This window comes from Panthera uncia, assembly GCF_023721935.1.
Source record: "Panthera uncia isolate 11264 chromosome A1 unlocalized genomic scaffold, Puncia_PCG_1.0 HiC_scaffold_17, whole genome shotgun sequence".
Taxonomy (NCBI): domain Eukaryota; kingdom Metazoa; phylum Chordata; class Mammalia; order Carnivora; family Felidae; genus Panthera; species Panthera uncia.
The window spans coordinates 72328556-72350746 of record NW_026057577.1 but is presented as its reverse complement, the minus strand read 5'-3'; the positions used below and the strand labels follow the sequence as shown (position 1 = coordinate 72350746).

The following is a 22191-nucleotide window of genomic DNA, read 5'->3' as shown; positions in this document are numbered from 1 at the left end:
CTTAGTTGGTTAAAGCATCCGACTCTTGATTTCTTATCAAGTCATGATCTCATGGTTCTTGAGATTAAGCTGCTCATTGGGCTCTGTGATGACAGCATGGAGCCAGCTTGGGATTCTCTCTCTCCCTCTCTCCTTGCCCTTCCCCTGCTCACACTCTCTCTTTCTCTGTCTCAAAATAAGTAGATACGCATTTATATGAAAAAAAACGACTTTCCAGTGATGTGGCTAGTAAGCTCTTGCTGATAGAATGGGCAAGATGGCTACTCCTTTCTTGACCTGTGATTTTTGTTTTTTGGGGGCACAAAATTTAGCAATAATGAAATAAAAAATTAACTTTATCAATGTGTATTGACTTTGTTGGAAGTAGAGTAGCAGGCTATGTACTAAATTGAAATCTTTTTGGTTCTTTTCTCTTTATGTTCCTCAGTGGCTGGCACACGTGTATCAGTGCCAAGGAATGATGGGTGCTGCAGAGATGTGTTATAGAAAGAGTCTACAAGTAGCATCCCAACAGGGCAGTTGGAGTGGCAAGCTGTCAAGTCTGCTGAGACTAGCTCTACTTGCTTTAAAAGCCTGCATGGTAAGATCATGTTATAATCATGAAAAATTGATTCATTTATTTTTAAGATGATCGTGCTTTCTCTCAAGTTTCTGTTGTTTTGTCACCTTCTCGTGAGGCCTCCTTATAGACTTTGTATTTGGGCTTTTGTTGGAAATAATAGCAATGTAAATCCATAGACTCCAGCAGAACAGTGTCATTGTGTGGGGAAGAAAATAAATAAAGATTGAAATTAAAAAGTTGAATTAAGGCAGAATATACATTTTTATTTCTTGTTGATAAGTTAGAATTAACCCAGCTACTCATCTGTGACAAAGGTGGCAATAATTAACATTTCAGCCCATTTCTCAGTTCAATTTAACATTCTGTAAGAGGGATTTCCAGTAAGTTTTGATTTGACATCAGATTTTTGATACAAAGATAGGTACATTAATCTGTAAGTCCTCTGTACTAGTATGGAAAACTCCTTAGATAAATGTTTAAGTATGTGTGTGCTTTGGGGGGGAAACTGCAGAAGAGTGTATATGATATCCTAGTTGAGTGTATGTATGTGTGATACATATATTTAAGAATATATATGTCTAAATATGTTGTGTTTGTGTGCACCTGCTTATGGGTACATAGAAAGATATAAAAAGATATAAAAAGAAAATTAATGAGGGGCATCTGGGTGGCTCAGTTGGTTAAGCATTTGAGTCTTGATTTCAACTCAGGTCATGATCCCAAGGTCAAAGGATCCAGCCCCACATGGGGCTCTGCACTGAGCATGGAGCTTGCTTACGATTCTCTCTCCCCCTCCCCCCTCTGCCCCTCTCCATCCCTAGCTCTCTAGCTGTCTAAAATAAAAAATAAATAGATAAAATAATAATTAAAAAAAGAAAATTAATGACAGTTACTTTGGAGAATAGCACTGGGGGTTTTTAAAGGATGATAGAGAAGACGTTTTCATTTTATATCCTTTGATAGTATTTGAATTTTTATCATATAATGTTGCTTCTGTAATTAAAAAATAAACTGTCGTTCTTTGTTTTACATAGTTAGAAGAAATTGTCCTAGATAGGCCTGAATTAATTCATGCTTTTGTCATAACAATCCATTGCCAATGTTATTTGCTTGCTTTAACTAAGCTTTCTGATAAAGACATATAAGGATTAGGAAATGTTTTCAGCTTTGGTGAGATGACTACAGAGCACATTTAAGAGCTCCTTAGGTCGGTGGCCATGTTTTGTCCATCTTTGCATCCTTGCTTTACCACCCTGCCTTGTATATGCACATAGGAGCTCCTCAATAAATGGTTTTTGAATGAATGTGTACATAATAATGGTTGTCAAATTTGTGCTGATTTGGATGAAAAAAAATGGTGGTTAAGGATAATTGTAGACCATCAAATATTTTGTTTTGTCACATATTTATATTTAACAAATATCTTTGTGACATTGATAGCTGTGTGCTATGGAAGCCACACATAGTACCTATAAGTCTCTTGAATATGTGAACGGGAAAAGTAGAAACTCTTTTAGTCTAACATTATTTGTTAATAAATATTTTTATTTGGGGGGGAGGGTGTTTTTTTTGCCTGTTCTTAATGCTGGGAAATTAAATCTGACCTGGAATAAAACAATAGGAATAACAATAGCAAACATTATAGCACTTAGCCTGTGTTAGATACTGTTATAGGGATTTACACATATTAGTTTATTTAATATTTACAATAATCCTGTTTTACAGTTGAGGAAATTAGCTTGAAGTTTAGTAATACCCATATACACCTCATCTCTTCTACCCCCCCTCCCCCCAACCACAAAAAGTATTTTCTCTAATAGCTTTGGTTCTGGTTCTACCATGTATTCCTTGTGAAAACTTCAGCCAATTAAACTATTTAGAGTCTTTTTTTTTTTTTAGGAGTAGTAGTAGTAAAGATGATAATACTACTTTGCTTTCTTATAGGGTTAAATATCAAGTAGAATAACATTTACAAATGCCCTTATAACACGACTCAAATCTAACCTGTTCTTATTGTAATATTTGACACCGAACATTTATTGTAAAAGAATATAAGAGGAGCACCTGGGTGGCTCAGTCGGTTTAGCATCAGACTTTGGCTCAGGTCATGATCTTGGGGTTTGTGAGTTCGAGCCCCACGTTGGGTTCTGTGCTGACAGCTCAGAGCCTGGAGCCTGCTTTGGATTCTGTGCTCCCTCTCTCTCTACCCCTCTCCCACTCACACTCTGTCTCTCTCTCTCTCAAAAATAAACATTAAAAAAAAGAATATGAGAGATGCCACATTTCTATGGTAAACAGCTGGCAGTGTACAGAGCATGACTATATCAAAATTACACTTTTATGAGAGGCTACTGAATGTGTGATAATATATGGATCGGATATTAAACTCAGAGGTTTGGCTAAGATGCTAAGTATCAGATTTCAAAGATAACAGATTCCAAAGTAAGATATAAAATCAAGGTACAGACTTCCGCAGTAAGTAGAAGATTAACCTATAAGGAAGCTATAAATGGATTAGAAGTTAGAGAAGGAATATGGAGAAATTTTTTTGGAGAGCGCTTACCTCCCCCACCTTGATGACACATTTCCACACACAGATGCCCACAAAAGTGAGGAAGGGAGAAAGTGTATATTTTTTGCTTTCAATCTATACACAATTGGGTTTCATCCTCTAGAGTAACTGATTATGGGATAAAAATAAGAGTAAAAAAAAAAAAAGAATAAAACAAATCAGTAAATAAAAATAAAAAAGAACAAAAACAAAAAAGAATCTTTTTGAATTCTGCCAAAGAAAGGAAGGTTTTGATGTATGGCCTCTGAGATCCTGGAGGCACATGTCTAGTAGCATATAGACAGGTATCTGACATAACCTCAGAAGCTGTGGCTCTCCATTTGGTGTCTTAGAGAAAAAGAGTGCTTTGGAAAGTATGTGCCCTGGCAGAGAGTGGTCAGTGGTGGGTGTATCCCAAAGGTGGGTAGCAATATACGCTCGGGTACGAGACAGAGGGAGTGAAGGAGAATTCCTGTGACATGGGATTGGCAACACTCCTAGAATTTGTTGGAGCCAGGAATGAGTGGTCCAGTGGTCCAGCGTGAAAGTGGATTGGCGTAGGAATTCTCTTAAATCCAATCCAGTAGGGCTACCTAGAAGAGTGATGGGGTTTCAGTACAAAAGAAATGAGAGGTCTCAAGATTGCTTTGAGGATGTGGAGAGTAAGTGAAATAGAGTATATTCATCTAGTGGAACTGTGGATGAACAGGACTGCTTCACAGGTGTGCATTCTGTGCAGTTGCTCAGGGCTCCACTCTTGCTTTAATCCTTGTAGTCACCATCTTGAAATTCTTAATTATTTTTGAACAAAGGGCCATACATTTTTGCAGTGATTTTGCACTGGGCTCCACAGAGTACATAGCTGGTCCTGCAGATAAGACACTACCCGTGAAGTTAGGATAAAGCCAGGAAAGTCTGGATGAGAAAAAGAGATTTAAATATCTGTCAGGCCTAGAAATATCATCTTACAGTGACACCAGTCAAATACAGACTTCTAGTATTTCAGTAGCAGTTTGAAACTGCAATTAACAAGAAAAGGTAGGAGTGTTGGGAGGAAGAACAGGCCAGCTGCTACTATCTGTAACCATATCCAATCTGGGAGCTGTGGTGGGATCGGGTGCAAACCGTACCTTTAAATGAAGATTGAAATACTGAAAAGAAGAGGATATTCTAATTAAGATTATTTGTGATGACTGTAAAAAAAATGGATATCAGAGTCATGGAACCTGCTGTAATTTCTATCCAGGGAGAGAGGAAAAGTGCTTTCTCATATAATCAGTTTTAAAGACACAATGGAAGTCAAAAGTGTGCATTCTACTGTTTAATATACCAGTTATGCATAGCAACTTTTTCCTTCTATAATAATCTTTGGGCTAACTTTACAGAATATTTTATGAGAGTACATTATAAAAGTAACCAGTGAACGTTTTGTATTACTGGTTTCTAAAATATATTAGGGATTAAGTTTGTTAGTTTGGGCTTTGCCTTATTTTCTTTGCCAGATGTATCCAATGGTTCATTGCTTCCATCTTTATAGAAGATGCCTTACTACCTCTGTCCTCTGTTTTCAGATTTATTGTCTTTATAGCTTCCCCTTCCTTGATTACACTAATGTACTGCATGCACTGTTTATTGTCCTAACATTAAAACATTATTTTTATACTTTAGTGTTTGAAATGGACCATGTATTGACTCATTCTATTGCCTTTATTGAAATGTGTATTCTAGATGCCTGTAATTATGAAATCTTAGTTAAATCTGAGGGTTTTTTAATTATTTAATATTATTTTCTTAATTTTTTTTTATTTTTAAAAATTTATGTCCAAATTAGCATATAGTGCAACAATGATTTCAGGAGTAGATTCCTTAGTGCCCCTTACCCATTTAGCCTATCCCCCCTCCCACAGCCCCTCCAGTAACCCTCAGTTTGTTCTCCATATTTATGAATCTCTTATGTTTTGTCCCCCTCCCTGTTTTTATATTATTTTTGTTTCCCTTCCCTTATGTTCATCTGTTTTGTCTCTTAAAGTCCTCATATCAGTGAAGTCATGTGATTTTTGTCTTTCTCTGACTAATTTCACTTAGCATAATACCCTCCAATTCCATCCCCATAGGTGCAAATGGCAAGATTTCATTCTTTTTGATTGCCGAGTAATACTCCAGTGTGTGTGTGTGTGTGTGTGTGTGTGTGTGTGTGTGTGTACCACCTCTTCTTTATTCATTCATCCATCGATGGACATTTTGGCTCTTCCCATACTTTGGCTATTGTTCATAGTGCTACTATAAACACGGGGGTCCATGTGTCCCTTCGAAACAGCACACCTGTATCCCTTGGATAAATGCCTAGTAGTGCAATTGCTGGGGCATACAGTAGTTCTATTTTTAGTTTCTTGAGGAACCTCCATACTGTTTTCCAATGCACCAGCTTGCATTGCCACCAACAATGCAAAAGAGATCCTCTTTCTCCACATCCTCGCCAACATCTGTTGTTGCCTGAGTTATTAATGTAGCCATTCTGACAGGTGTAAGGTGGTATCTCATGGTGGTTTTTATTTGTATTTCCCTGATGGTGAGAGACATTGAGCATTTTTTCATGTGTCGGTTGGTCATCGGGATGTCTTCTTTGGAGAAGTGTTTCTTCATGTCTTTAGCCCATTTCTTCACTGGATTATTTGTTTTTTTTGGGTGTTGAGTTTGATAAGTTCTTCATAGATTTTGGATACAGTCTGAGGTTTTTAATGAAAGATTTTAAGTGTGTATTTTTTTTCCTTCTAACATAATTCAGCAGACTGTCCACCATATTTAACTCCAGTTATTATTCCTTAGGAAATACTTATCTATTATTTCTGAATCAGCCCATATTGTAAGACACTAAAGTTTGCCTTAACATTTTCCTTATAAGGTGAAATTCTTAAAAAAAAGTTCTCAGTATTGATGAGTTCAATTTAATTCATTGTGCTTTGTACCTTTTTTCTGTGTTGGGATTTTATTAAAATATTTTATTTTAGTCTTTTCTTTCTCCTTAGATAATTTTTGAATGTGGGACTTTATCACTACCTGTTGAAGTCATGTTAAATTGAGTTTTGTATATTTGGTAAACAAGAGGCTTAGTAACTGATAGATTTTATTCACCTATATAGCAGAATAGTGCATTTTGTTTTAATAAATATTTTAGTATGTTTTAAGTGATGTCTCCTCTTTGAAACCTTCCTTTATTCCAGTCTGCCCTGTTCTGTAGCTATTTAAGGACAGAAATCAGATCTTAATCATTTTGTAGAATCATGGTCCCTGTAGCATTTACATGGTGACTTGGACAAGTAGGCACTCAATAAATGAGAGTTGAATTGCATCCTTTTAAGGTAAACATCCGGAAAGTTTTGATTTAATATGTGTCTTATATTTTTGCAGGCTAATATTCCCAATAATCACTGGTCATCTTTGGTTCAAGAAGCTACAACTGAGGCCTTGAAACTTTGCTTTTGTCCATTGGCTGTCTTTTTACAAGCTTTGTTACAATTCAACCGCAAAATGGGGGCAAGGTATGAAAAATCATTGTTCCCTTTTTTTCTTGGAAATGTTTCTTCACTTTCAGTCCTTCTAGGAAACAGATTTAAAGTTAGTCTAACAAACTTGGTGTTATTCATATATTCGTTTCTACTTTGGGAAAGGTGTTCTAGTACCATATAAAGAAAATAAAGTCTTATATTTGTTTTACAAAAAATAGTTTGGTACATACAGTATGAGAGGTTGGGCATGACAGGATTTCAAGTAAAGAAGGGCTGGGAGTTTTGCTGTCTTGGGATGCACCAACATTGTAATGTGGATTCTAGAAACCAAAAAGACCCAAGTTCATGCAAGGCAATAAGCTATGAAAAACTGATGAATATTTAAAAGATAGAGACATGTTATAAGAGTGTGGTTCTTATATCTAGAAAAGCTCAAAGCTTCTGAGATTAAAATATAATAATTTTGGTGATCTTTTTATTGGAGGGTGTGGATGGGGTCAGAAATAAATTTGAAGAAAACTACTTAAAAGTCCATATGGATGAAAAAACAAGCAAGAATATTTTGAAATTCTGAGAATAATATCTCTCTCTAATGGATATCACACATAATACAAAGCAACTGTAGGTAAGACAGCCATTTAGGAGCATACGATACTAGAACAAGATAGGTAGTGAAGATATAGAGCTTCATACATATAAATATGTGGCAAAGGGCACATCAACATCCCAAAATAGGAGTGAAGGAAGAACTAAGACTAATGGCTCATCACCAGTTTCAGCATCATTTATGATTTATTTATTCTTGGTCATTTTTTTGTATGGCAAATCTCACCAAGAAATGTTTTAGCCTATAATTTATACTTCCTCATGAACTCTTTCTGCTGAAGCTCAGTGTAGATTACTTAAAGGCCTTAGTCTCCACCTGCCTGTAATCTGTTAGCACATCCCACAACGTGATCACCACGAAAAATCAGCCCGAATCAGCACAGACTCAAAGAAAAGTGTGTGCTTATTATATGGTGATTTCTATGTAGAAGCATCTTCAAGACAGGTTCTTTACCTTCTACCTCAAACCAGTTACTTCTTATAAGATCCTCCTATTCAAAACTTCTGAAGTTACAATTTGTGTTGTTTCTACAAATACGGAAGTCTTTAGAGTCACAGATGCTAGTAAATTAGGAAAGAAAAACTTAGAACACAACTGTAAACCACCCTGTTCTATTACATGTGTTCACATATTGTATACATCCTTTTAAAGCATATACTAAAAAGCCTGATGTAATACACTTTTAGTCTTGTGTAAATTATCTTTGTATTTTGTATTTTAATTGTTTTCCATCTGTTTTCAAAAAAAATTAGAGGTATGCTCTAATCAGAAGTGCTCATAAAATAGGAGCCTTTCCCCTCTTCTATTTGGAATGAGCCATACTTTTCTTATATGCAAAGTGGGAATAGTAACAGCAACCTCACCTTACAAGTTGAATATATTAAATGTGACCACATGTGTAAAGCACTTAGCATAGTACCCAACATGTAATAAACACTTAATAAATGTTAGCTATTATTATTACCTTTATTCTGTGAAAAAAATCATGAAGTAATCAGTACCATGTGTGCAAAAGAATGAGAAAGGTAATATGTGTGAGACTAGTAAATGAAATATCTTGTGTTAATTTAGATGCTTTGAACTCTTTTTCAGAGAGACACGGCGACTTTTGGAAAGAGTGGTGTATCATCAACCGGGGTTTCCCAAGTCTATTGTATCAACTGCACGTTGGTACCTGCTGAGACACTTACATGCCAAAAATGACTACGAGCTTATTGATGTAAGGCATTAATTTTATTCACAATATTTCATTTCAGACCTTTGTTGGAGGAGGGGTGAGGGTTCCTGTCCTGGGCGTTGTAGGCTATTGAGCAACATCCCTAACCACCCTAAATGCTAGATGCCGGTAACACTGCCTTCCTCCCTTTACCCAACTTGTGACAACTAAAAATATCTTTAGAAATGCCAGATGATACCAGTAATTGCCCCTCATTGAGAACCACTGATTTAACCTGTAGGAAATAGATTCTCCTAATGTGTCATGCAGAATAAGAAAGTATTGATGAAGGTGCTAGGTGCTGGTTATAGTATATGTTATAAGCATTACCCTGGAGGCAAATAGGGTAAGTTTGAACGTAGCAGAATTTAATGGGATCTTCATATTATCTTTGGAAATATTATTTTACTTCTTGTTTTTTCTGTAAGATACATGTGACAGTTTCTACTCCTTATAGCATGGCACTAGTATCTACATGTATAAACATATTTGTTTGTATATCTAAAATTCTTTTTAAAAAGGTACAGTATAATAAATAAATAAATAAATAAATAAATAAGTAAATAAGCAAGTAAATAAATAAATAAATAAATAAATAAAAAGGGGGCACCTGGGTGGCTCAGTCGGTTAAGCATCCGACTTCAGCTCAGGTCATGATCTCATGGTTCGTGGGTTCGAGCCCCTTGTCAGGCTCTGTGCTGATAGCTCAGAGCCTGGAGCCTGCTTCAGATTCTGTGTTTCACTCTGTCTCTGCCCCTCCCCTGCTCACACTCTGTCTCTCAAAAATGAATAAACGTTAAGAAAAAAAAAGGTAGAGTATATAAAAACATACATTGTTTTCTCATAACTTGAGCCTGTAATTTACAAAATACAATGAATATAAATGAGAAGCTTTTTAAATACTTACAGCATTTGAAATACTGTTTGCCTTTCAGTGAAACTTATAATTTTTAAGAAATATTAATAAAAACAATGCTTGGAGAAACGCATTATAATTATCCTATTGCAAACCAAAAAGGTAGACCTTATATGAATGCTGGGAGTTCTCCATGATGTTCTTGTATTTCTAAACATCCTTTGAGCAGATGGCCTGACTGCTCTTTGTTCCAGACCATCTTTTCAAGGATGTTTTTATAGTGACAGCCTTGGGAAACTGACATAAGTGTCTTCCTACAGACCAGAGGGTAGGCCTATTTATTGCCCATCATAAAAGATTCAAGTCTCGGGATGTGTGGGTGGCTCAGTCGGTTAAGCTTCTGACTCTTGATTTTGGCTCAGGTCATGATCTCATGGTCATGAGACTGAGCCCCGTGTTGGACTCTGCATGGAGCCTGCTTGGGATTCTCTCCCTCCCTGTCTCTCTCTCTCTCTGTCCCTTCCCTGCTCATGTTCTTTCTGTCTCTCTCAAATAAATAAACATTAAAAAAAATTAATAACAAAAATAAAAGATTCAAGTCTCCTAGGCTCAGGGTTTTTTTCTTGTAATGTGATCCAGTATGTATGTGGGAAACTATGTGCATCCCTACATGTCACCCCTATGAGTCTTAGGGGCTAAGGGAAACAAATGTAAATGTCTTGATGTTCATGCGGTTTATTGTACCATGATTGATAAAAACTTTTGTCTCTGACCCAGGAGAGCCATGTCTTTTGGCAGTATCCAAGGCTAACTTGTTAGCTTGCAAGTAGATCAAAATCTCAAACCCTTCACAATGTTTGAAAACAGAACAACCAAAAGTTTTAGTAGTCAAATGAACAACCGAAATTAAATCTTCTAGTTTGTAGAATTGGTGAAAGAAAACCTTGCAAAGTTTCTTGATAGAGCCTAGAATCTAGAACCTCAATTCTAAGCTGTGGTTTTAAAGGAGAGAAATATCACTTGCATGGTTCTGTGTATAAAATGGTCTTTTTGGGTAAGGGTTTAGAGATAACAGGATTGTGAACAAAACCACCAAATGAAACCTTCAGTTTTATACAGCGCTGACAGTGGTAACAATCAAAATGTTGCATCTTTACTAATTGAGCATTTGAATAAATTGTGCTTATCTTTGATGTTGGCTTTGGCTGAACAATTTATTTCAGCAAAAATGACTGGAAGGATTGCACGTAGTCCCTTTTTCTTGTGTTGTTTGATATTGCCTGCTGCCTTTTGGCATACTTGGCTTCCATGGATTTAATTATAGTTATTGTGAATAAACAAAATACTAATATTTCTGTATGTGATTTCCCGTAGGTGCTGGTAAACAATGCCAAAACTCATGGAGATACAAGAGCATTGGAATTGAATCAGAAATTGTCCTCACAGTAACAATGCATTATTTTATAGTAAACAAACAAAGAAAAAGCTGTTAGAAAGAATGAATCAATGAATCAAAACTTTCCCCAAAGCAACATTTAAAAAAAAAACAAACAAAAAAAAAACAAACCAGAATTATAATCACCCATTCCTATTTTGAATCTGAAGACATTTAAGTTCTTAAGCTAGGGATTTAATTTTCTGAAAACTCTTAATGTAACTTTAATTTGAAAAATATCTTTGATTTTGAAAAATCCATAATGAAAGGAAAAAACAGGATTCCCTTAGGTGGTCATCAGTAATTTGTAAAACATTCTTTTCTCCATCTTGCATTAGGCACAATAGGATATTTTTTGTACCCCTCTACAATAAAGCCTTAATAGCCATTTTCCAAATAATATGCAAAAGCAGATTAGCACAACGCTGAATTTTATTTGTTAAAAAGTAAATTCAAAGATGTAATTCCTTCTGTGACCTCTGGAGTTCAGCAGACCAATTCATCATCACATCTAAATAATCTTACAGTCTGTTTTACTAGTGGCTCATCTCAGATTCTGTTGAAGAAGCATAATGTAAATGTTGGTGAGTCTTAGACTGCCATTGGATATGTTTGTGTAATTCAGAGCACTCAGGTGTATGGCTGCATTAAAAAAATTAATGGAGAATTTTGGAAAACAATGCTGACAGTGTTTAATCGATCATGCAGTTCCTTCAATTATGATGAAAAGACTTGAAGTTTCTGAAATGAAAAAAAACCTAGTGTCTTATTTTCTTTACAGTATTAAAATCAGATATAATTTCTAAGTTTCAAATTTTAAAACTTGAGAGCACATTTACCTATTTTATTTTTTCAGAAAACCTTTTATATATCTGAAGAAGCTGTATGTTGCTTACTTTGGATTTGTGGTTTTAAAAGATGTTTTCAGACATTTACATATATTATTTGTTTTATGAAAATGTGTGGTTGTACAATTCATGTGTGTAGTTTTTTTAAGTCAGCTTTGCATGTTATTTTGTGAGATAATATAAATTGACAATGTTCTGTAATTAAATTTTACTCCAAAGGTTAATCTAATCTATTGAACTGACTGTAATTTGATGAATTCCCAAATTTAGCTAAGTATTCTCATTATTCAGACCTATGCAATCAGAATCTTTAAGGAGAAGGGCCTAGGACTCTGCATTATAAAGGCATGCCTAAGAGATTCTAATGTTCATTCAGGTTTCAACCACTGGATTACTGCAATGATGATTCTTCCCTTACTTTTTCTTTAATAGGATCAGGCACTTGCCAGTCTCTGCTCATCTCTTCTTTACCCTAACAACCGATGATTCAGTGCTTTTAACAGCCTGGCCCACAGACTTAGCCAGAGGTGAGCACGAGATGATCTCTGGTGCCCATGCCCTCTTGCTTCCTCTGGAAAGTACTTTAGCCCTTATCCCAAAATGGGCTGGATCCATCTGGTTAAATGCTTAGAAGTCATTTCTTGTTTTCTATCCACTTTCTGGGGTGTCACTTGCTTCACAAGGTTACTTTCATCTACAGGGTGGATTTGGTCAGCCTTTCCTCCAGGCCTGTGACCTTTTGACTAAGTGACCTTTTGACTAAGTTGCCTAGTTCTGGCCTTCAGTGACCTCAGACCCAGGTTTTCTAGAATGGAAGGTTCGAAAAGATGATAGTTAATACCATCTCAGGTAATTCTTTTTGCATGGATGTATACACATCCTCTCTTTTGTTACCTTCTCTTCAGGTTACTGCCCAGTTATCGTGAGGCTCAAATAATAAACGTATGATTTTTATAGCGCTTACTGCATACCAGACCTATGCTAAGTGTTTTAACATTGTCATGTAATCCTAGTAAGTAAAGGAGAATAGTGCTAAACAGCATGCTTAAAGCAAAGGAAACCTGAAATGGAATCAGTGTTATCAGAGTCTAGGAACTTTAAGGTAGCTGAAATTTCCCTTCATTTTATATGTAAGTTTAGAGAAATTACATAAAAAGTTATTTCCTGAAGTGTCAATATTTAGCATTCATAGTGTGTCATTATTTGAGAATTATAGTGCATTTTCTGCTAATTTTTATCTACCATTTGGCTATTATTGTTTAATTAGGTGTTTATAGACCAGCTTGGTATCTGGTGATTATTTTCTGTGGAAAAAATATATTTTGACTTATAACTAAAGTTTCAAAACACAATCTATTTGTTTGAGATCACTTGTCATATTTCTAGAAATGTCCCTTGCACTAATTTCTAGTCAGGATAAAAAATATAAACTTTAGTTTAAAATGCTGTACTCTTTCTTCACTTTACAAAATGAGTTGACAAACTTCCTTTAAGTTAGGAATCTACACAGAACAGAATTGGACAGGGGATTAAAGGTACAGTTATCTAAACTAACATGAAACATTAGATGAACATTAAGTAATATTATTGATATGTAATATACGAATATGAAAACCTACATGTTTGGTTGCTTCATAGAACATTTGATACTTGTTTTGGGACATTTTATACGGACACAAAAATGAAGTATATTTAATGTATGAGTGAGAAGGGCTTATAGATCTATTCCCATTTTTACACACTTTAAAAAATGTGGAAACTGTTTTGGCAAAGTTGACCCTTGTCTCTCTACAGGTCTTCTTTCTTCCGGTTCAGTTGCTAGTGGATAGAAAGCTTCTCAGACTCCCATGTTACTTGTTATAAGGTGTAGCATGCAGGGGTCGGTTGTAAACTGACCGTCAATTTCAGGAGAGGTCTTTTTGTTTTATTGTGTTTTCCATTAGAAAAATATATTTGTGTATCAGATACAAGTACAGTAGTCTTCCCATATATTTGTTTTTTAAGACTTTTTATACAGAGAAGGTAAAAAGTCAGAAAATGCCCTTATTTAGAGTTTATACCTTATTTTTGGTTTAGAAAATAGAGTCACTTAAGACCTATTGCACTGAAAGCCCACTCAATGTGTCTAGCTGTCCCTTTGCCATATAATAATGGGTTTTTCCTCTTTTTGGCTGATTAGAATAGGAACTTTTTGGATAGCAGTGTTTTAAAACCCTATACAACTAGAATTTTTAAAATGAATGCTAAATTATATTTAGACCTCAAAATGCTTTGGAGAAACTTAAGAATAGGGTCTCTTTAACAAACAGCTCTTATGAAACATTTGAAATTCTTTTTTTTTTTTTTTTTCTATTTTGGACTTAGAATTGAAAATACCTATTTGTTTTAGTGAAGGGAAATGATGCCAGAAGAGGGATAATTAAAATTGGAGTATCCCATGAAAATTGGGTTTCATATGACATCACTCCAGTGTTGAAATAATTTGCATGCCATGATCTCTCCTGAGTTTGAATCAGTACAAAAGTTCATTTGGGCTACATACTTCCCCTGTATATAGTACCTATCATAAGAAACATTTAAATTACATGAATTTTTCTGGAAGATGGACAATAAAAAAATGTTTATCTTGCTGTTTCTGCTTATATGTAGGCAGAATAATGGTCCCCAAAGGTGTCATGCCGTAATCACCAGAACTTGTGAATATGTGGTAAAGGGGCTATGCAAATGTGCTTGAGGGTATAGACCTTGAGACAGAGAGATTATACTGGATTATTGAGTGGACCCAGTTTAATCACAGAAGTCGTTAAAAGCGGAGGGCCTTTCAAAGAATGACAATGGAAGGTCAGAGATTCAACATTGCTGGCTTTGAAGATGGAGGAAGGTGGGTCCATCCTTGGACTAAGGGCAGGCTCTAGAAACTGGAAGAAGCAAGGAAACTTTCTCCACTGGAGTTCCCAGAAAGGGATGCAGCCCTTCTGGGACCTCGATTGTAACCTGCTGAGACCCGTGTTGGACATGTGACTTACAGAACTGTAAGGAAATAAATTTATGTTGTTTTAAAGCCACTAAGTTTGTGGTAATTTGTTATGACAGCAGAGAAAATTAGTACATTGCCCATTGTGTTTATTGTTAAAATGAATTTGCATTCCTTTGAATCTGAATTTTACTAGATCACTGAAATTGGGGATTACCATCTTAATTGTCATAAAAGGGGTCATCAGATAAAGATGATGAGTTCTTAAAAATGGTTACTGTGAAAATATAAACATCATAAGAATTTGACTCTTAAGAATGTGTGGCTGTTTATTTCTATAATAGTTTCTGAACTATTCTCACTCAACATGCTGCTTAGAGTACAGTATCACCAATGTAGCTGACCAGGTACTTCACTCTCATCCTCTTTAAAAGAACTGCATTAAACGACACTCCCAGAACCTCAGTGGTACATTTCATTCTGGGTTTCTCTACTGAATGGGTATGTAACTGGTAAACTTATGTCTTGACCTTTAATTTTTATGTAAATTTGTGAAGTCAAGGCCTTCAGCTAGATTTCTAATGGCAGCAATATGTTGTTCTAAGGTCACCAAAGTTTTCCAGGTCCAAAGTGAGCTGGAGCAAAATACTGAAATCAATTGCTTGGTGCAGCACCTGTGAAGCAGCACCTCTGATTTCCACTAAACAGGGGGCCCCTCTTGTGCTTACCAATCTTAGGGTAGAACCCCCCTTCCAAAGAGGCCTCTGCTGTAGAAAAGTAGGTAATCAGTTCCAAGTATTAAGACTGAGCAGGAAAGCAAACCTACGCTCAGAGAATATTTTAATGGAAGCCAGCATCCGTGAATGGTTGAGTGTAATTACATGTGACTTCTACATACCAAATACGCTTCGTACAGAAAGAGCACCCACATTAAATAAAATAAGCACATTGATTATCTGACTCTTAAATAACTTGAGTTTCTAAGACCCTGCCTTTTTAAATGTCATTTCCTCTCCTTTAATCATACAAAATATGGTTGTTGCTTTCTCTGTGAAAAAATATGCCACACAGTTTAATATCATTCAGGAATTTTGGGGGGAAAACCACTATATAGTAGTTTACAAAGTCCTAATCTTTTTTGGTTTTTTTTTGTTTTGTTTTGTTTTTTTATTTATTTTTTTTTATTTTTTTAATATATGAAATTTACTGTCAAATTGGTTTCCATACAACACCCAGTGCTCATCCCAAAAGGTGCCCTCCTCAATACCCATCACCCACCCTGCCCTCCCTCCCACCCCCCATCAACCCTCAGTTTGTTCTCAGTTTTTAACACTCTCTTATGCTTTGGCTCTCTCCCACTCTAACCTCTTTTTTTTTTTTTTTTTTTTTCCTTCCCCTCCCCCATGGGTTTCTGTTATGTTTCTCAGGATCCACATAAGAGTGAAACCATATGGTATCTGTCTTTCTCTGTATGGCTTATTTCACTTAGCATCACACTCTCCAGTTCCATCCATGTTGCTACAAAAGGCCATATTTCATTTTTTCTCATTGCCACGTAGTATTCCATTGTGTATATAAACCACAATTTCTTTATCCATTCATCAGTTGATGGACATTTAGGCTCTTTCCATAATTTGGCTATTGTTGAGAGTGCCGCTATAAATATTGGGGTACAGGTGCCCCTATGCATCAGTACTCCTGTATCCCTTGGATAAATTCCTAGCAGTGCTATTGCTGGGTCATAGGGTAGGTCTATTTTTAATTTTCTGAGGAACCTCCACACTGTTTTCCAGAGCGGCTGCACCAGTTTGCATTCCCACCAACAGTGCAAGAGGGTTCCCGTTTCTCCACATCCTCTCCAGCATCTATAGTCTCCTGATTTGTTCATTTTGGTCACTCTGACTGGCGTGAGGTGATGTCTGAGTGTGGTTTTGATTTGTATTTCCCCGATAAGGAGCGACGTTGAGCATCTTTTCATGTGCCTGTTGGCCATCCGGATGTCTTCTTTAGAGAAGTGTCTATTCATGTTTTCTGCCCATTTCTTCACTGGGTTATTTGTTTTTCGGGTGTGGAGTTTGATGAGCTCTTTATAGATTTTGGATACTAGCCCTTTGTCCGATGTGTCATTTGCAAATATCTTTTCCCATTCCGTTGGTTGCCTTTTAGTTTTGTTGGTTGTTTCCTTTGCTGTGCAGAAGCTTTTTATCTTCATAAGGTCCCAGTAATTCACTTTTGCTTTTAATTCCCTTGCCTTTGGGGATGTGCCGAGTAAGAGATTGCTACGGCTGAGGTCAGAGAGGTCTTTTCCTGCTTTCTCCTCTAAGGTTTTGATGGTTTCCTGTCTCACATTCAGGTCCTTTATCCATTTTGAGTTTATTTTTGTGAATGGTGTGAGAAAGTGGTCTAGTTTCAACCTTCTGCATGTTGCTGTCCAGTTCTCCCAGCACCATTTGTTAAAGAGACTGTCTTTTTTCCATTGGATGTTCTTTCCTGCTTTGTCAAAGATGAGTTGGCCATACGTTTGTGGGTCTAGTTCTGGGGTTTCTATTCTATTCCATTGGTCTATGTGTCTGTTTTTATGCCAATACCATGCTGTCTTGATGATGACAGCTTTGTAGTAGAGGCTAAAGTCTGGGATTGTGATGCCTCCTGCTTTGGTCTTCTTCTTCAAAATTACTTTGGCTATTCGGGGCCTTTTGTGGTTCCATATGAATTTTAGGATTGCTTGTTCTAGTTTCGAGAAGAATGCTGGTGCAATTTTGATTGGGATTGCATTGAATGTGTAGATAGCTTTGGGGAGTATTGACATTTTGACAATATTTATTCTTCCAATCCATGAGCATGGAATGTCTTTCCATTTCTTTATATCTTCTTCAATTACCTGCATAAGCTTTCTATAGTTTTCAGCATACAAATCTTTTACATCTTTGGTTAGATTTATTCCTAGGTATTTTATGCTTCTTGGTGCAATTGTGAATGGGATCAGTTTCTTCATTTGTCTTTCTGTTGCTTCATTGTTAGTGTATAAGAATGCAACTGATTTCTGCACATTGATTTTGTATCCTGCAACTTTGCTGAATTCATGTATCAGTTCTAGCAGACTTTTGGTGGAGTCTATCGGATTTTCCATGTATAATATCATGTCATCTGCAAAAAGCGAAAGCCTGACTTCATCTTTGCCAATTTTGATGCCTTTGATTTCCTTTTGTTGTCTGATTGCTGATGCTAGAACTTCCAGCACTATATTAAACAACAGTGGTGACAGTGGGCATCCCTGTCGTGTTCCTGATCTCAGGGAAAAAGCTCTCAGTTTTTCCCCGTTGAGGATGATGTTAGCTGTGGGCTTTTCATAAATGGCCTTTATGATCTTTAAGTATGTTCCTTCTATCCCGACTTTCTCAAGGGTTTTTATTAAGAAAGGGTGCTGGATTTTGTCAAAGGCCTTTTCTGCATCGATTGACAGGATCATATGGTTCTTCTCTTTTTTTTTGTTAATGTGATGTATCACGTTAATCGATTTGCGAATGTTGAACCAGCCCTGCATCCCAGGAATGAATCCCACTTGATCATGGTGAATAATTCTTTTTATATGCTGTTGAATTCGATTTGCTAGTATCTTATTAAGAATTTTTGCATCCATATTCATCAGGGATATTGGCCTGTAGTTCTCTTTTTTTACTGGGTCTCTGTCTGGTTTAGGAATCAAAGTAATACTGGCTTCATAGAATGAGTCTGGAAGTTTTCCTTCCCTTTCTATTTCTTGGAATAGCTTGAGAAGGATAGGTATTATCTCTGCTTTAAATGTCTGGTAGAATTCCCCTGGGAAGCCATCTGGTCCTGGACTCTTATTTGTTGGGAGATTTTTGATAACCGATTCAATTTCTTCGCTGGTTATGGGTCTGTTCAAGCTTTCTATTTCCTCCTGATTGAGTTTTGGAAGAGTGTGGGTGTTTAGAAATTTGTCCATTTCTTCCAGGTTGTCCAATTTGCTGGCATATAATTTTTCATAGTATTCCCTGATAATTGTTTGTATCTCTGAGGGATTGGTTGTAATCATTCCATTTTCATTCATGATTTTATCTATTTGGGTCATCTCCCTTTTCTTTTTGAGAAGCCTGGCTAGAGGTTTGTCAATTTTGTTTATTTTTTCAAAAAACCAACTCTTGGTTTCGTTGATCTGCTCTACAGTTTTTTTAGATTCTATATTGTTTATTTCTGCTCTGATCTTTATTATTTCTCTTCTGCTGGGTTTAGTCTGCCTTTGCTGTTCTGCTTCTATTTCCTTTAGGTGTGCTGTTAGGTTTTGTATTTGGGATTTTTCTTGTTTCTTGAGATAGGCCTGGATTGCAATGTATTTTCCTCTCAGGACTGCCTTCGCTGCATCCCAAAGCATTTGGATTGTTGTATTTTCATTTTCGTTTGTTTCCATATATATTTTAATTTCTTCTCTAATTGCCTGGTTGACCCACTCATTCGTTAGTAGGGTGTTCTTTAACCTCCATGCTTTTGGAGGTTTTCCAGACTTTTTCCTGTGGTTGATTTCAAGCTTCATAGCATTGTGGTCTGAAAGTATGCATGGTATAATTTCAATTCTTGTAAACTTATGAAGGGCTGTTTTGTGACCCAGTATATGATCTATCTTGGAGAATGTTCCATGTGCACTCGAGAAGAAAGTATATTCTGTTGCTTTGGGATGCAGAGTTCTAAATATATCTGTCAAGTCCATCTGATCCAATGTATCATTCAGGGCCCTTGTTTCTTTATTGACTGTGTGTCTAGATGATCTATCCATTTCTGTAAGTGGGGTGTTAAAGTCCCCTGCAATGACCACATTCTTATCAATAAGGTTGCTTATGTTTATGAGTAATTGTTTTATATATCTGGGGGCTCGGGTATTTGGCGCATAGACATTTATAATAGTTAGCTCTTCCTGGTGGATAGACCCTGTGATTATTATATAATGCCCTTCTTCATCTCTTGTTACAGCCTTTCGTTTAAAGTCTAGTTTGTCTGATATAAGTATGGCTACTCCAGCTTTCTTTTGGCTTCCAGGAGCATGATAAATAGTTCTCCATCCCCTCACTCTCAATCTAAAGGTGTCCTCAGATCTAAAATGAGTCTCTTGTAGACAGCAAATAGATGGGTCTTGTTTTTTTATCCATTCTGATACCCTATGTCTTTTAGTTGGCGCATTTAATCCATTTACATTCAGTGTTATTATAGAAAGATATGGGTTTAGAGTCATTGTGATGTCTGTATGTTTTATGCTTGTAGTGATGTCTCTGGTACTTTGTCTCACAGGATCCCCCTTAGGATCTCTTGTAGGGCTGGTTTCGTGGTGACAAATTCCTTCAGTTTTTGTTTGTTTGGGAAGACCTTTATCTCTCCTTCTATTCTAAATGACAGACTTGCTGGATAAAGGATTCTCGGCTGCATATTTTTTCTGTTTAGCACACTGTAGATATCGTGCCAAGCCTTTCTGGCCTGCCAAGTTTCAAAGGAGAGATCAGTCACGAGTCTTATAGGTCTCCCTTTATATGTGAGGGCACGTTTATCCCTTGCTGCTTTCAGAATTTTCTCTTTATCCTTGTATTTTGCCAGTTTCACTATGATAATGTCGTGCAGAAGATCGATTCAAGTTACGTCTGAAGGGAGTTCTCTGTGCCTCTTGGATTTCAATGCCTTTTTCCTTCCCCAGTTCAGGGAAGTTCTCAGCTATAATTTCTTCAAGTTCCCCTTCAGCACCTTTCCCTCTCTCTTCCTCCTCTGGGATACCAATTATGCGTATATTATTTTTTTTTAGTGTATCACTTAGTTCTCTAATTTTCCCCTCATACTCCTGGATTTTTTTATCTCTCTTTCTTTCAGCTTCCTCTTTCTCCATAACTTTATCTTCTAGTTCACCTATTCTCTCCTCTGCCTCTTCAAGCCGAGCCATTGTGGTTTCCATTTTGTTTTGCATTTCGTTTAAAGCGTTTTTCAACTCCTCGTGACTGTTCCTTAGTCCCTCGATCTTTATGGCGAGAGATTCTCTGCTGTCCTGTATACTGTTTTCAAGCCCAGCGATTAATTTTATGACTATTATTCTAAATTCACTTTCTGTTATATTATTTAAATCCTTTTTGATCAGTTCATTAGCTGTTGTTATTTCCTGGAGATTCTTCTGAGGGGAATTCTTCCGTTTGGTCATTTTGGAGAGTCCCTGGCGTGGTGAGGACCTGCTGTGCACTTCCCCTGTGCTGTGGTGTATAACTGGAGTTAGTGGGCGGGGCCGCAGTCCGACCCGATGTCTGCCCCCAGCCCACTGCTGGGGCCACAGTCAGACTGGTGTGTGCCTTCTCTTCCCCTCTCCTAGGGGGGGGATTCACTGTGGGGTGGCGTTGCCCGTCTGGGCTACTTGCACTCTGCCAGGCTTGTGGTGCTGGGGATCTGGCGTATTAGCTGGGGTGGGTAGGCAAGGTGCACGGGGGCTGGAGGGGCAGGCTTAGCTCGCTTCTCCTTAGGTGATCCACTTCAGGAGGAGCCCTGTGGCAGCGGGAGGGAGTCAGATCCGCTGCCGGAGGTTTGGCTCCGCAGAAGCTCAGAGTTGGGTGTTTGCGCGGAGCAAGCAAGTTCCCTGGCAGGAACTGGTTCCCTTTGGGATTTTGGCTGGGGGATGGGCGGGGGAGATGGCGCTGGTGAGCGCCTTTGTTCCCCACCAAACTGAGCTCTGTCGTCTGGGGCTCAGCAGCTCTCCCTCCCTTTGTCCTCCAGCCTTCCCGCTTTCCGAGCAGAGCTGTTAACTTATGACCTCCCAGACGCTAAGTCGCGCTTGCTGTCGGAACACAGTCTGTCCGGCCCCTCCGCTTTTGCCAGCCAGACTCGGGGGCTCTGCTTGGCCGGCGAGCCGCCCCTCCGCCCCGGCTCCCTCCCGCCAGTCCGTGGAGCGCGCACCGCCTCGCCGCCCTTCCTACCCTCTTCCGTGGGCCTCTAGTCTGCGCTTGACTCCGGGGACTCCCTTCTGCTAATCCTCTGGCGGTTTTCTGGGTTCTTTAGGCAGGTGTAGGTGGAATCTAAGTGATCGGCCGGACGCGCTGTGAGCCCCGCGTCCTCCTACGCCGCCATCTTCCGGAACCCCTCTACAAAGTCCTAATCTTAATTCTGTTTAATAGATCAAGAAATAGTGTGCAAATAGTTTTTAGAAAAGGATTATTTGCTGTCTTCAGAAGTTTGGAAATTAGCCTAAAAAGTCAGGTGGTGTGAGGAAAAAAAAAAAAAAAAGATGGTTATAGGTTCTATCTTTGCAGGCAGAGTTATGTATCTCTGGGCACAAGAGAAAAGCCAGATGGAGCAGAAGATTTTTCGTGTGCAAAGAAGGAAATTAGAGTGAAAATACACTGCTGAGAAGGCAAATTTATATTGTTATAAGCAGCTTCAGTATTTGTTTCTGAATTGCCTGAGGCCAGCCCCGTAGTGCCTCAGAACAAGTGCTATTTATATGTGGTTGGAAGTCTTCTCTGTCCAAGGACTAGGCTCAGAATAATTTATTAACTCACTAGAACCAGATTTACAGTAAGCAATGGTGAGTACTTTGTGAACATGGGGAAATATGTAGGCAGCAATAAGATTTTATGCAAGTCACGTAGCTTCTAACGAA

The 22191-nt window shown here is 37.6% G+C and overlaps 1 protein-coding gene across 4 annotated transcripts in view; it reads left to right on the top strand.

The window, feature by feature from the left end:
• SKIC3 (SKI3 subunit of superkiller complex) overlaps positions 1–14863 on the top strand; it is a 107980-nt gene extending 93117 nt beyond the window's left edge. For all 4 annotated transcript variants that reach the window (XM_049647600.1, XM_049647598.1, XM_049647601.1 and 1 more), the window contains exons 40-43: positions 428–580; positions 6522–6652; positions 8319–8445; positions 10673–14863. In XM_049647600.1, coding sequence (XP_049503557.1) covers positions 428–580; positions 6522–6652; positions 8319–8445; positions 10673–10747 — 486 coding nt within the window. In that variant the 3' untranslated portion in view covers positions 10748–14863. The remainder of the gene's footprint in view (positions 1–427; positions 581–6521; positions 6653–8318; positions 8446–10672) is intronic.
• Positions 14864–22191: the final 7328 nt, after the last annotated feature.